The sequence below is a fragment of the Heterodontus francisci genome, chromosome 1, assembly GCF_036365525.1.
Source record: "Heterodontus francisci isolate sHetFra1 chromosome 1, sHetFra1.hap1, whole genome shotgun sequence".
Taxonomy (NCBI): domain Eukaryota; kingdom Metazoa; phylum Chordata; class Chondrichthyes; order Heterodontiformes; family Heterodontidae; genus Heterodontus; species Heterodontus francisci.
In genome coordinates, this window is record NC_090371.1 from 152,633,016 (window position 1) to 152,648,777 (window position 15,762).

The 15,762-nt window shown below is 46.9% G+C and overlaps 1 protein-coding gene across 1 annotated transcript; it reads right to left on the minus strand.

Annotated features, from left to right (window-relative positions):
* Nucleotides 1–840: 840 nt before the first annotated feature.
* Nucleotides 841–2,464, minus strand: LOC137346656 (extracellular superoxide dismutase [Cu-Zn]-like). Its single transcript, XM_068010342.1, has one exon. It carries the CDS (start codon nucleotides 2,338–2,340, stop codon nucleotides 1,606–1,608), a length of 735 nt encoding a protein of 244 aa, XP_067866443.1. The 5' UTR covers nucleotides 2,341–2,464; the 3' UTR covers nucleotides 841–1,605.
* Nucleotides 2,465–15,762: the final 13,298 nt, after the last annotated feature.

A 15,762-nucleotide genomic window follows, 5' to 3' on the forward strand; every position in this document is an offset into this window, starting at 1 on the left:
AGCTTGCTAAATCATAATGTCCTTTGTTTTTTGAAAGTATGTAAAATCGACAAGATGACAGCTACTTTTACATTCTTAGGATAGCCTGAAGCGCTTTACAGCCAATGAATTGCTTTTGGAGAGTTGTCACTATTTTTTGTAAATAAATGGGGCAATCAATTTGCACAGAGCAATGAGATAAATAACCTGGTTTACTTTTGGATGTAGGATAAGTTTGCTACTCTTCTTTCAGTTATGCATCCGCATGAACAAGTGGACAGGGTCTGTTCCGATTCACAGCTCATCTGAAAGATGACACCTCTGACAATGCAGCCTTCCCTCAGTACTTCATTGAAGTCTACGACGTCACTGGAGTAGGGCTTGAGCCGAGAATCATCTTACCCCACTGCAAGTGCACTGCCACTGGGGCGAGCTGATGCTTAAATTACTCGATTTGTAAGTTTACATCTGTTACAGATACTGGGTGGATGTTTGTGTGGCAGGAAATTCAATCCAGTAGTAAACATCATTACTAACATTGAAAAATAAATCAATAAAGCAAGCACAGCGAAAGCTCTAAATAGAAGGTCACCTCTCCCAAAACTTATTCGTTCAAAAATGAATTTTGCTACTCTCATCGCAGCCTCTGGTAACCTCTCATTGCTAGAGGAATTACACAAGGCATACTCCGGAAAAACAGTATTAATTACTCAATGAGTTATAAGTAAAAGTTTACTTCTCCAGAATTGATTTTTTTTCTTGCACACGTCAAAGTACCCTATCAGCATTGAATATTTCGATTACAATTCTGGAATTTTGTTACTGAAATGAAGTGAAACAGACGAAACAAAGCAGAAGAGGATTAATTTATTTAAATTTTCGTTTACATGTTCCAGCACAGTCACTAGAGCGTTTATTATAATTATAATCATTACATAAAGAGTTGTGAAATTAAAGTCTGGAATGTGGCTATGAAGGTACAGACACTTATACCAATCACGTCTCTAGACAGAAAAATAACTCTATCCGGCTGGATATTGTTATGCTGACACTTGATCATGGTCAGTCATGCCCAATTGAGGATGCTCAATAAAATGCACCCAGTCGCACCTCATCACATGTTTTAGCGTATCAGCTATTGAACTCCTGGTTCAACTCTACAGGGACAATTCTTAAAAGTATCGAAAGGACCAATTAAACAACCTTACGCTAACATAGCAGCAGAAATTAGAATTAATAATAAGGCGATTAGTCGCTACTCTACTAGGTAACTCGAGATAGACTTAACTTGCTGTCTCTTCTGATCACACCATACACATTAATTTCCGCGGTACCCCCCAGATATCAGTAAGTAACGCGGGATAGATCCAAAGTTGAAATCGAAAGTTCATGCAGTAAGATTAAATGGAGAACGCCATTGTGGTGCCTGCATCGGGTAGATGTAGGCTATATGATTCGGCTGCAATTGTTTACAAATTTACCAAGAGGCAACAGTAATATAAATGTAATGTAAGCGGGCTGCTTGTGTAAATGTTTATCTTCTAAACTTTTTTCTATGATGCTATGGAGCAGAGAGAGAACAAGTCGAATGCCAATCGGCTGCCGTGGTCATGCAGTTCCTCTGCTTCAGGTATTGCGGACTGTATTTCTCCAAAGGTCTCCTTTACTCAGTCCAATGGTGCAGCACGCCAGTCTTCTCCCAGAGTTTCCATGCTGGAGACTTGCCTGGTCGCCGCCGAGTCCCAAATCATCCTCATTCTCGTGTATGACCACCCCCAGGCCGAGGATCGAGTACTTTCCGTACAGGCTGGCCCTCAGGTTCGTCAGGCGTTTAACAATCCTGCCGTTGCTCACACGGAAATTGTTGAAGTCCCCGGGGTGTTGGGGATGGCTGACATTCATGGGGTTGAAGTGAGGTCCGGTGGTGAGGCAGCTGGCACTCACGTCTCCGTACTGGTGGACGTGGATAGCTCGGGCCGGCTGGCTGGGGTCTTGCGGGAACCCGCTCACCTGGAAATACGCCTGGAGTTTCTCCTGGTACTTCTGATAAAAGAGGACGTAACCGCTTACAGAGGGCAAGCCGGTGGGCAGATCCAAGCTGGGCTGCATCAGACACACGGCGTAGAGCTCGGAACTAGGCTGGTTGAGTTGCCAGGGCGTCAGTTTGTACCACATCTCATTCAGCTGGTTTGCCGTCCCAGTAATCGCGTCAGTGTCCAAATGGCCCAGGACCTGCTGCACCTGCAGCGCAAGTGTCCCAGCCAACAGCAGCAATTGCAAAGCTGAACTGTATATGGTTTTCCCCTGAGTCCCAGTCAGTTTCCGCTCATGTCCCGCGTCCTTGTCGCTGTCAGAGTCCATCGCTGTCTGTAATGTGAAGAAACTGTGCACTGTTCTCACCCAGAGGAATACAGGGCACTAAATCCAGGAGTTAGTGCAGAAGTTACACAGCCGGGGAGGAGGGCAACTTCACACACGTCAACTCCCACCTAGAGCAGCCCCTCCCCGCAGTGCCAGAGTCCCAAAGACACAGTCACTGTGCTCGGCAGAATGTCAAAGTTGACCTATAAAATATGTGTTCCAGGGTGTTCCAGTTTTATGGGAGAAACTACATGACAGTGTGGAGTAGCGAACACCCTCGATAAATAGATACCAATCAAAATTAAATTGACAAAAATGAATTCGGATGAAAGGTCGCACAGACCTGAAATGTTAACTCTGTTTCCCTCTCCACAAATGCTGCCAGCCCCGCTGAGTATTTCCAGAATTTTTGTTTATATTTCAGATTTCCAGCATCCGCAGTATTTTGCTTTTTTCCTGGAACCTGGCAGGTAGAACCATCGTTCATATATACCGGGCTAGATTTTTTTTTATCCGTTCGTGGCTGTGGGTGTCACAGGCTCGGCTAGCACTTACTGCGCATCCTTAATTGTTTTTGAGACAAAGTTGCAGAGACTCAAGCAGTTGCTGTGAAGCTTGCATCTCCAACTGGTAGAGCCTCTATTCAGAGGGGTATGGTGTATCACCATGCTTTTTTTTTATTGGTTCATGGGAGTTGGGTGTCATTGACAAGGCCAGCATTTATTGCCCATCCCTAATGCCCTTGAGAAGTTGGCGGTGAGCTGCCTTCTTGAACTGCTGCAGTATATGTGGTAGTGGCGCAGTGGCTAGCACTGGTGCCTCATAGCTCCAGTGACCCGGGTTCAGTTCTGGGTGCTGCCTGTGTGGAGTTTGCAAGTTTGCCCTGTGACTGTGTGGGTTTCCTCCAGGTGCTCCGGTTTCCTGCCACATGCCAAAGACTTGCAGGTTGATAGGTAAATTGGCCATTGGAAAAAAAATTGTCCCTAGTGTAGGTAGGTGGTAGGAGAATTGAGGGAAGGTGGGGATGTGAGGAGAAAAATAGAATTAATATATATGGTTAGTATAAATGGTTTGGAGGAGAATGGCTTGGAGGCGAACTTACAGATGATGGCGTTCCCATACTGCTGCCCGTGTCCTTCCAGATGATAGAGTTCGTGGGTTTGGAAGGTGCTGCGGTGCATCTTGTAGATAGTACACATTGCTGCCACTGTGCATCGGTGGTGCAGAGAGTGAATGTTTGTGGATGGGTTGCTAATTAAGCTTTGTCCTGGATGGTGTCGAGCTTCTTGAGTGTTGTTGGAGCTGCACCCACCCAGGCAAGAGGAGAGTACTCCATCACACTCCTGACTTGTGCCTTGTCGATGGTGGACAAGCTTCGGGGAGTCAGGAGGTGAGTTACTCACAGCAGGATTCCTAGCTTCTGACCTGCTCTTGTAGCCACAGTATTTAGATGGCTACTCCAGTTCAGTTTATGGTCAACAGTAGCCCCTAGGATGTTGATAGTGGGGGATTCAGTGATGGCAATGCCATTGAATGTCAAGGGGAGATGGTAAGATTCACTCTTGCTGAAGATGGTCATTGCCTGGCACTTGTGTGACATAAATGTTACTTGCCACATATCAGACCAAGTCTAGATATCGTCCAGGTCTTGCTGCATTTCTACACGGACTGCTTCAGTATCTAAGAAATTACGAATGGTGCTGAACATTGCGCAATCATTAGCGAACATCCCATTTCTGACCTTATGATTGAAGGAAGGTCATTAATGGAGCAGCTGAATGTGGTTGGGCCTAGGACACTAGGATCCCTGAGGATCTCCTGCAGTGATGTCCTGGAGCTCAGATGATTGATATCCAACAACCACAAGCATCTTCCTTTGTGCTTGGTATGACTCCAACCAGCAGAGAGTTTTCCCCCTGATTCCCATTGACTCCTGTTTTGCGAGGGTTCCTTGATTCCAGACTCAGTCAAACGCTGCCTTGATGTCAAAGGCAGTCACTCCCACTCACCTCTTGAGTTCAGCTCTTTTGTCCATGTTTGAACCAAGGCTATTTTGAGGTCAGGAGTTGAGTGGCCCCGGTGGAACCAAAACTGAGCATCACCGAGCAGGTTATTGCTAAGCAAGTTCTGCTTGATAGCACTGTCTATGACACCTTCCATCACTTTACTGATGATTGAGAGTAGACTGAGGGGGCAGTAATTGGCCGGGTTGGATTTGTTCTGTTTTTTGTGTACAGGACATACTTGGGAAATTTTCCACTTTGCCGGGTACATGCTAGTATTGTAGCTGTACTGGAACAGCTTGATTAGGGGCACGGCAAGTTCTGGAGAATATGTCTTCAGTACTATTGCCGGAATGTTGTCAGGGTCCATAGCATTTGCAGTACCAGTGCCTTCAGTTGTTTCTTGATATCACACGGAGTGAATTGAATTGTCTGAAGACTGGCATCTGTGATGCTGGGAACTTGAGGAGGAGGCCGAGATGGATCACCAACTCAGCACTTCCGGCTGAAGGTTGTTGCAATTGCTTCAGCCTTATCTTTTGCACTAATGTACTGGGCTCCCCCATCATTGACGATGGGGAAATTTGTGGAGCCACCTCCTTCTGTTAATTGTTTAATTGTCCACTACCATTCATGACTAGATATGGCAGGACTGCAGAGCTTAGATCTGATCCATTGGTTATGGTATTGCTGAGCCCTGTCTATCGCATGCTGCTTCCGCTGTTTGGCACACAAGTAGTCTGGGGTTGTAGCCTCACCAGGTAATACTTCATTTTGAGGTATTCCGAGAGTTGTTCCTGGCATCCCCTCCTGCACTCTTCATCGAACCAGGGTTGATCCCCCCAGCTTGATGCTAATGGTAGAGTGGGGGATATGCCGGGCCATGAAGTTACAGATTGTGGTTGAATACAATTCTGCTGCTGATGATGACCCACAGTGCCTTATGGATGCCCAGCTTTGCATTGCTAGATTTGTTCTAAATCTATCCCATTTAGCACGGTGGAAGTGCCACACAACACGATGGAGGGGATCCTCAATGTGAAGATGGTCCTTTGTCTCCATAAGGACTGTGCAGTGGTCACTCGTACCAATATTGGCATGGACAGACATAGCTGCGGCAGGCAGGTTAGTGAGGATGAGGTCAAGTATGTTTTTCCTTCTTGTTGGTTCCCTCACCACCTGCCGCAGATGCAGTCGAGCAGCTATGCCCTTTAGGACTCGGCCAGCTCAGTCAGTAGTGGTGCTACAGAGCCACTGTTGATGATGGACATGGAAATCCCCCACCCAGAGTACTTTCTGTGCCCTTGCCACCCTCCAAGTGCTTCCTCCAAGTGCTGTTCAACATGGAGGAGTACTGAGTCATCAGTTGGGCAGGGGTGGGGGGGGGGGTGCTTAGGTGGTAATCAGAAGGTTTTCTTGCCCATGTTTGACCTGATGCCATGAGACTTCATGGGGTCTGGAGTAGATGTTGAGGACTTCCTGGGCAACTCCCTCCTGATTGTATACCATTGTGCCACCACCTCTGCTGGGTCTGTCCTGCCAGTGGGACAGGACGTACCCGGGGATGGTGATGGCAGTGTCTGGGACATTGTCTGTAAGGTATCATTCCATGAGTATGACTATGTCAGCCTGGTGCTTGACTAGTCTGTGGGACAGCTCTCCCAACTTTAGCATAAGCCCCCAGATGTTAGTAAGGAGGACTTTGCAGGGTTGACAGGGCTGGGTTTGCCATTGTCATTTTCGGTGCCTAGGTCAATGCCGGATGGTCCATCCAGTTTCATTCCTATCGACTTTGTAGTGGTTTGATACAACTGAGTGGCTTGATAGTCCATTTCAGAGGGCATTTAAGATTCAATCACATTGCTGTGGGTCTGGAGTCACATGTAGGCCAGGCCAGGTAAGGACAGCAGATTTCCTTCCCTAAAGGGTATTAGTGAACCAAATGGGTTTTTACGATAATCGACAATGGTTTCATGGCCATCATTACACTAGATTTTAATTCCAGATTTATTAATTGAATTGAAGTAATTGAATTCAAATTCCACCTTCTGCCATGGTGGGATTCGAACCCAAGTAGTTCTGAAGATTAATGGCAATGCGCTCACTCCTCTTATGGTGAGTTGTGTTGCTAATCAAATCACTTGTGAGGAACCCCTGGTCCCTGTAGTCAACACAATGAAGGCACAATCATGTCCTGATCAATTGTCCAATAACCAATTAGTGAATTTGTACTTCTATGATTCTAAGTAGGTATGAGTCAGTTTGCTGTTCATTACAGCATCTCAAAAGTGACAAATGCCGTCTTCCAACAAGGCAACATCTGCATCAATTGCAGTAACAGGAAAGTGATACTCAATGTTAAATATACGAGAAATAATCCTTTAAAATGCATTTTATTGTATTTATTGTGCACATTTAAATCTAGAGATCAGGTACAGTAGGTGATCAGAATGATGGAGGGCTGAAGAGGCAGCAAAGAAATGTTTTGGACTTGCAGGAAGCAATTATGGAGAATGATTCTCAGCCATAATCTACTCAAAGCTACCATTGAATTAGATTTACACGTTGTGACCTAACATTATGACAGGCTCCTCAGAGCATTTAACATAGAAAACTGCCATCACAATGTCACGTACAGCCATAACTGGTACTGCAAGTAAATGTGGACTCTGAAAATAGATTTTCTCACTGAGTTCAGATGACTTAGGAGTTTCAGTGCATTTTGGAATAAAATGCAGTGACACACATATGAATTTCATATAAAATAGATATTCCTTTAGCTATGTATTTAATTTTTATGCCTCAGCTTTTTAAAACTGAGGATACACAGCAATCTCAGATGCAACATATACCTATTTATAGTTAGGTGCTTAGGGTCCAGCAGAAATCGGGAGAGGTGGCATCTAGCAATCAGCTGCACACCACTGTATCTCACAGGTTACTGATGCCCTCTTTACAAAAGCTGGGCAATACATACAATTCCTGACAGAAGGCATTGGTTGCACCTCCATTGCTGGATTCCCCCAGGTGCAGGACATCATCGATTGCACCCATGTGGCCATCAAAGCACCCAGTGACTAGCCAGTGAGATTCACCAACAGGAAGGGCCCTCAACATTCTGCTGCTCTGCGGCCACAACAACAGCTTTCTGCATTTGTATCCTGGTTTTCCGAGCAACTGCTATAATTCTTTCATCCACCAGTGGTCCAGGGTGCTGCAGCTGTTTATTTCACCTCCTCAAAATATGTAGTTGGATTCCAGTGGAAAAGGGATATCCCTTGAATAAATGGCTACTCACCCCTCTATGAGAACCCAAGACAGAGCCACAGAGGTGCTACCACTGAAGCCAACTGCTCACTACCACGTGGTTCCAGTGCCTGGACCAGTCCAGTGGTGCCCTGCAGTACACTCCCCTCAGGGTCTCACTCATTGTAGTGATCTGCTGTGCTGTTCATACCAGGGCCCTCCAGAGAGGTTTGGACCTTGAAGAGGGTGATGCACTAGATGGATACAGCTCATTGGAGGAATAGGAGGAGCAGGACGCAGAAGAGGAGGAGGAGGAGGATGCAGAACACAGAGGTGCCCTGGGTGCACAGGAAGGTGGCCAGGCCCAGCATAGGATTCAAAGATCTCATCAGGATGCCACCAATGTCAGGGAGCATCTGATTCATACTTGTTTCAGCTGAGCCCCTCTGACCCAAGAGGAACGACATGGTCTGGAACTCAGTTTGAGCTGCATGTGAAATCAGTTCCATTGAAGACGCAGCCTGGAACAGATCAACTCTTACTGCCACTGAAGGATGTATGTCAGCCTTGAGGTTTCACTCTCACTGTACATGGACCCTTACTTCCCTTCACCACTTCATCCCTCTTTTTGTTCCCCTGCCATTAATAAAAGGAAGCTCACACATTTGACTTCCTGTTTCAGTATTTACATGGTGCTCAAAAAGACAATAAATGCACAGTTAAAGGTGAAAGAAACCCCAGTAACTCATTCAGTGCTCTGTTCGACACAAATATTTTTGCTTCCAGTCATGTCTACATGGTGCTCCCTTTGTAGCATGAATGAGGTAGACGCAACCAGCTCGCTTGTTTTGGCTTCCGGCAGAGATGCATGTGGTGGTTGTCCTTGTCATGGAGGTGCCAGTCGGAGCTCCTCCAGAGATTGCTGCACTGGTGTCATTCCAGGGGCATCCTCTATCACTGGGCCTTGCTGGAGGGATGGTGCCTCAGATAAAGGGGCCATGGAGGCTGCTGAGGATGATAGTGCCCATGAGGGGTGGTACCCTCATCTTTCTCATTGGCTGCCTCAGCTCTTGGCTGGTGCAACGGATGGTTGGAGGAGACCACCAATTGGTGCACAACGGACATTTGCCCAAACATCCCTGCAGCATCAGTGTCACTGACAAGTCAATGCTACAGAGCGTGAGATGCATTCTGCGAATGTCAGTGCGGAGTTCCTGCACACATTTCATGTGCTACCGAATATGGCTCTCCATGAGGTTGTCCACTCTCTCAATGGAAGAGTTCATGAGCTCAAAGCACTGAGCCATTGTTATGCACACAAGCTGAGTGGACTGCTCCATTCTCAGTCCATGACCCTGCACTGCCTCAGGGAACTCTGACATATGGGAGCACATCTGATGCTGCTGGTCTAAGTAGAGCCTCCTTTCCTGTGACTCTCGAGGCCCTGCATCTGTGCCCACCTGAGCATAGCTGTATCTGTCCTCCATCCTCCGAGGGGAACTGCCCATAGCTGCCTCTCCTTCTCTCACCTCCTCCTGCTCCCTTGTGCCATGCTCATCACCTAGTGCCACCCTATCTATGCATGAGTGAGTACCTACTGAGGTGGCTATATCTGCGTTGGTGGAGGGTGCATTTGTAAGCTGAGATCTCCCTTGGCAGTGCTTGATTTGGTAACACAAGAATTGTTCATTGCACCTCAACATAGAACATAGAGCATAGAACAGTATAGCACAGTACAGGCCTTTCGGCCCATGATGTGTGCCGAACCTTTAACCTACTTTAAGATCAAACTACCTACCTACCCTTCATTCTACTATCATCCATGTACCTATTCAAGAGTCGCTTAAATGTCCCTAATGTATCTGCTTCTACTACTACCGCTGGCAGCGCATTCCACGCACCCACCACTCTCTGTGTAAAGAACCTACCTCTGACATCTCCCCGAAACCTTCCTCCAATCACCTTAAAATTATGCCCCCTGGTGATAGCCCTTTCCACCCTGGGAAAAAGCCTCTGGCTATCCACTCTATCTATGCCTCTCATCATCTTGTACCTCTCTATCAAATCACCTCTCATCCTTCCTCGCTGCAATGAGAAAAGCCCTAGCTCCCTCAATCTTTCTTCGTAAGACATGCCCTCCAGTCCAGGCAGCATTCTGGTAAATCTCCTCTGCACCCTCTCTAAAGCGTCCACATCCTTCCTATAATGAGGCGACCAGAACTGAACACAATATTCCAAGTGTGGTCGAACCAGGGCCTTATAGAGCTGCAGCATAACCTCGCGGCTCTTAAACTCAATCCCCCTGTTAATGAAAGCCAACACACCATACGCCTTCTTAACAACCCTATCAACTTGGGTGGCAACTTTGAGCGATCTATGGACATGGACCCAAGATCCCTCTGTTCCTCCACACTACCAAGAATCCTGTCTTTAAGCCTGTATTCTGCATTCAAATTCGACCTTCCAAAATGAATCACTTCACACTTTTCCAGGTTGAACTCCATCTGCCACTTCTCAGTCCAGCTCTGTATCCTGTCAATGTTCCGTTGCAACCTACAACAGCCTTCCACACTATCCACAACTCCAGCAATCTTAGTGTCATCGGCAAACTTGCTAACCCAGCCTTCCACTTCCTCATCCAAGTCATTTATAAAAATCACAAAGAGCAGAGGTCCCAGAACAGATCCCTGCGGAACACCACTGGTCACCGAGCTCCATGCTGAATACTTTCCATCTACTACCACCCTCTGTCTTCTATGGGCCAGCCAATTTTGTATCCAGACAGCCAACTTTCCCTGTATCCCATGCCTCCTTACTTTCTGAATGAGCAATACCATGGGGAACCTTATCAAATGCCTTGCTAAAATCCATATACACCACATCCACTGCTCTTCCTTCATCAATGTGTTTTGTCACATCTTCAAAGAATTCAATAAGGCTTGTGAGGCATGACCTGCTCCTCACAAAGCCATGCTGACTGTCTCTAATCAAACTATGCTTTTCCAAATAATCATAAATCCTGTCTCTCAGAATCCTCTCCAATAATTTGCCCACTACCGACGTAAGACTGACTGGTCTATAATTCCCAGGGTTATCCCTATTCCCTTTCTTGAACAAGGGAATAACATTTGCCACCCTCCAATCATCCGGTACTACTCCAGTGGACAGTGAGGATGCAAAGATCATCGCCAAAGGAGCGGCAATCTCTTCCCTCGCTTCCCATAATATCCTTGGGTATATCCCGTCTGGCCCTGGGGACTTATCTGTCCTCATATCATTCAAAATTTCCAGCACATCCTCTCTCTTAACCTCAACCTGTTCGAGCATATCAGCCTGTTCCAGGCTGTCCTCACAAACGACCAGGTCCCTCTCACTAGTGAATACTGAAGCAAAGGCCATCCTCTTGTTCCTCACATAAGTGTAGAATGCCTTGGGACTTTCCTTAATCCTACCCGCCAAGACTTTTTCATGTCCCCTTCTAGCTCTCCTAAGTCCATTCTTCAGTTCCTTCCTGGCTACCTTGTAACCCTCGAGAGCCCTGTCTGATCCTTGCTTCCTCAACCTTAAGTAAGCTTCCTTCTTCCTCTTGACTAGCTGTTCTACATCTCTTGTCATCCAAGGTTCCTTCACCCTACCATCCCTTCCTTGCTTCATCGGGACAAACCTATCCAGCAGTCGCAGCAAGTGCTCCCTAAACAACCTACACATTTCTGTTGTGCATTTCCCTGAGAACATCTGTTCCCAATTAATGCTCCCCAGTTCCTGCCTAATAGCATTGTAATTCCCCCTCCCCCAATTAAATATTTTCCCTTCCCGTCTGCTCCTGTCCCTCTCCATGACTATAGTAAAGGTCAGGGAGTTGTATCACCGAAATGCTCTCCCACCGAGAGATCTGCCACCTGGCCTGGTTCGTTGCCAAGCACCAAATCCAACATAGTCTCCCCTCTAGTCGGCCTATCTACATATTGAGTCAGGAAACCTTCCTGGACACACGTGACAAAAACTGCTCCATCCAAACTATTTGCACTAAGGAGGTTCCAATCAATATTAGGGAAGTTGAAGTCACCCATGACAACAACCCTGTTACTTCTGCACCTTTCCAAAAATCTGCCTCCCAATCTGTTCCTCCGTGTCTCTGTTGCTATTGGGGGGTCTATAGAAAACTCCCAACAAAGTGACTGCTCCTTTCCTGCTTCTGACTTCCACCCATAATGACTCAGTAGACAAACCCTCCTCGACGACCTCCCTTTCTGCAGCTGTGATACTATCCTTGATTAGCAATGCCACTCCCCCACCTCTTTTACCTCCCTCCCTATTCCTTTTGAAACATCTAAACCCCGGAACATCCAACATCCATTCCTGCCCCTGTGATATCCATGTCTCCGTAATGGCCACAACATCGTAGCTCCAAGTACTGATCCATGCTCTAAGTTCATCACCCTTATTCCTGACACTTCTTGCGTTAAAATAGACACACTTCAACCCATCATACTGGCTGCAACTTTGTCGTGTCAATTGTCTAACCTTCCTCACAGACTCTCTGCACTCGGTATCTGTCTGTTCAACAGCTACCCCATCCACTGATCCGTAGCTCCGGTTCCCATCCCCCTGCCAAACTAGTTTAAACCTTCCCGAAGAGCTCTAGTAAACCTCCCGCCCAGGATATTGGTGCCCCTCCAGTTCAGATGCAACCCGTCCCTCTTGTACAGGTCCCATCTTCCCCGGAAGGTATCCCAATGATCCACATATCTGAAGCCCTCCCTCCTCCACCAGCTCTGTAGCCACGTGTTCAGCTGCACTCGCTCCCTGTTTCTAGCCTCACTAGCACGTGGCACCGGTATCAATCCTGAGATTACTACTCTGCTCGTCCTGCCTTTTAGCTTCCAACCTAACTCCCGATATTCGCTTTTCAGGTCCTCATCCCTTTTCCTAGCTATGTCATTGATACCGATGTGTAGCACGACTTCTGGCTGCTCCCCCTCCCCCTTAAGAATCCTGTAGACTCGATCCAAGACATCCCTGACCCTGGCACCCGGGAGGCAACATACCATCCTGGAGTCTCGTTCGCGACCACAGAGACCTGGCCGCTGTGGCTTTCCCCTGGTAGGTCGCTCCCCCCAACCGTATCCAAAACGGTATACTTATTATTGAGGGGAACGGCCACAGGGGATCCCTGCACTGTGCGCCTATTCCCTTTCCCTCCCCTGACAGTCACCCAGCTACCTTTATCCTGTAACTTAGGTGTCACTACTTCCCTATAACTGCTCTCTATCACCCCCTTAGCATCCTGAATGATCCGAAGTTCATCCAGCTCCAGCTCCAGTTCCCTAACGCGGTCTGCGAGGAGCTGGAGTTGGGTGCACTTCTCACAGGTGAAGTCAGCAGGGACACAAGTGGTGACCCTTACCTCCCACATCCTGCAAGAGGAGCATGCAACTGCTCTAGCTTCCATCCCCTCCGCACTAAAATTGACAACAGAGATTAAAGAAAAAGGAAAACCTTACCTTACCAAACCCTCCACACAAGAGTCCTTTCATTTTTGGTTAGAGGAGGAGGATGGGTGAGAGACACTACACGTGTAGTGTTTCGGGTTTAGCCACTGCCCGAATAGATAAGTTTACTTACCCAGCAGTCCCCGTGTCTGCCGAAACAAAAGGTAAGTTACTTTAAACTGAAACTCACCTTCCCAGCTGCCACCTCACTCGCACTATCGCTGATCCAAAAGAAGCTGCCGAAACAAAAGGTAAGTTACTTTAAACTGAAACTCACCTTCCCAGCTGCCACCTCGCTCGCACTATCGCTGATCCAAAAGAAGCGTCAGAACCTGTGGGAGACACAAGATGAGATCATGTTAATCAGCCTTTGAGCGCAGAAGCCTCTGTTGTACTGAGGCTTCCCAATGCAACTCAGTCTTTGGTATGCCGCCAGACAGGGCAGTGTGGAAGCCACCCCCTTAATTTACACGTTCCAGTTTCTATTCAACTGCTGCACCAGGGATGCCTATCCTGCCTTCCCCGACTTGCTCCTGGTCAGCAACCCAGCGATCTCCATGGCTCCCTCTTCCATGGCGGGGACAATATGAAGGGTAAGGACCCCTCCTCTGGTCTGGGCCCTCTCGCAGACATTCTGTGCCCTTTTCTCCTGCAAGCTCAAGTCAGATAGATAGAGAGAGAGAGATAAGGCACTGCTGGCCTCTGTGGCCAATGCCAATTGCTCATATTCATTAGAACCTGCCAGGTCTTCCACAGTGCTAGGGCTCTGGGCTTTTCTGATGGGCACCATTCCTCCTATGTTCAAGAGCAGCATGCACCCTCAGGCTCCTCAGCTGGAGTATCTGCTGGAGGTTGAATATGAAGAGGCCAGTGCTGAGGGTCTGGCATTGCACTCAGTTTGCCAGAGTGAATAAGGTCCTTGAACCTCTTCCTGCACTGGACAGTTCCTGCAGACCACACAGCATTTGATCACAGTCTCTACCACCTCTGCTTCATCTGGGAGGTGAACTTCTCCTGCCACCCTCCAGAAAAAAAAGACCTCCCTCCTCTCCCTTACTGCCTCGAGGAGGACCTTCAGGTCAAGTTCTACAAAGAGAGGGGCAGCCCTGGCCTGGGTTCCAGCCCTCTGCCTTTCCTGCTGCATGAGTTATACAGCAAGTAAATAGCTAATAATCACAGTAATGGCTGCAGTGGTGGGTTTAAATCGGCCCACTTTCTTTCAGCCCCGCCTCCATTCCGGCCCCTGCAGCCGCTAATTGGCCGCTCAACCCACCTTGCAGCCAAATAACATTCCACCCCCATGAAAATCAGAGGATGCAATTAATTCCTCCCCGGGGGTGTGATTGGGAGCTGGAAATAGTCCCAACGTCTGTTTCCGAAGAAGGGTCACTGACCCGAAACGTTGACTCTGCTTCTCTTTCCACGGATGCTGCCGGACCTGCTGAGTGAATCCAGCATTTCTTGTTTTTGTGTCTGTTTCCTGACCCTGGAATAAAATCAGGTCCAGGCTCTTCCATCATAGTTATAGCAGATAAGTGGAGAACCCAAGTGGCAACTCATCCCCATAACTTGTAAGATTTAAAATACAAACTGATTTTGGACATTAGAAACAAGGCTATGGCCAAGTGCTGACCAATGGGATTAGGTAGACAGGTCAGGTGCAGACTCGATGGGCCGAAGGGCCTCTTCTGCACTGTATTCTTCTGTGTTTCAGTGAAACTTGTGTTACTGAGGATAAAATCCAAAGCAATGTTTTTTCAAACAGTATTTTGAGTGATATGATTTATTGGCAGATTCAGGATTGTTTATTTTCATGAGCATTTAGTAGCTAATTGATAGCTTTCTGTACACTTTCCTCATGTTTATAGGTTATCGGGGTAGGTGGAAATGTGGAATAATCAGTTCAGCCATGAACTTATTGAATGGCGGAGCAGGCTTGAAGGGCTGAGTGGCCTTCTCCTGCTCCTAATTCGTATGTTCGTTTAGTCTGCACACTGATGGAATTTAAAATCAATTAATTGATTAAAAAAAAAGATCTGGAATTGAAAGCTAGTCTCAGTAATGGTGCCATGAAACTATTGTCGTAAAAACCGATCTGGTTCACTAATGTCCTTTCGGGAAGGAAATATGCTATCCTTACCTGGTCTGGCCTACATGTGACTCCAGAAACACAGCCATTTCAGTAGCAAGGGCAATTAGGGATTGGCAACAAATGCTGGCCTGCCAGCTGCATATATACCATGAAAGAATAAAAAAAATTTGGTGATCCTGTTTCATCATCTGACAATCACACACACTTCTACACAAGATCACTATAATGATCAAGAACCATTCCCTGTCTCTGAACCAGCGGCACTGTGACCAGATATACTCCTCCTCATGCTGCTGAATGTGAGATTGGCGAACTCAGCAGAATTTATCAGGATTAGACCATACTCGGACTTATACGCCAATTAAAATTCAAATTAATAAAGGGTTTCAAAACTTGATTTTTATGGTACTATAGATGGTTATTTCTATATTATTTACTGTTACCAAGTCAGCTTGTTAAATCAAAATGCCCTTTGTTTTTTGAATGTATGTAAAATCCACAAGATGACAGCTACTTTTATATCAAGGTGCCCTCGCAAAACTGGAATCAATGGGAATCAGGGGGAAAACTCTCTGCTGGCTGGAGTCAT

Bases quoted from the DNA above. Each gene is read 5' to 3' on its own strand.
- LOC137346656 (XM_068010342.1), bottom strand. From the start codon at position 2,340: ATGGACTCTGACAGCGACAAGGACGCGGGACATGAGCGGAAACTGACT.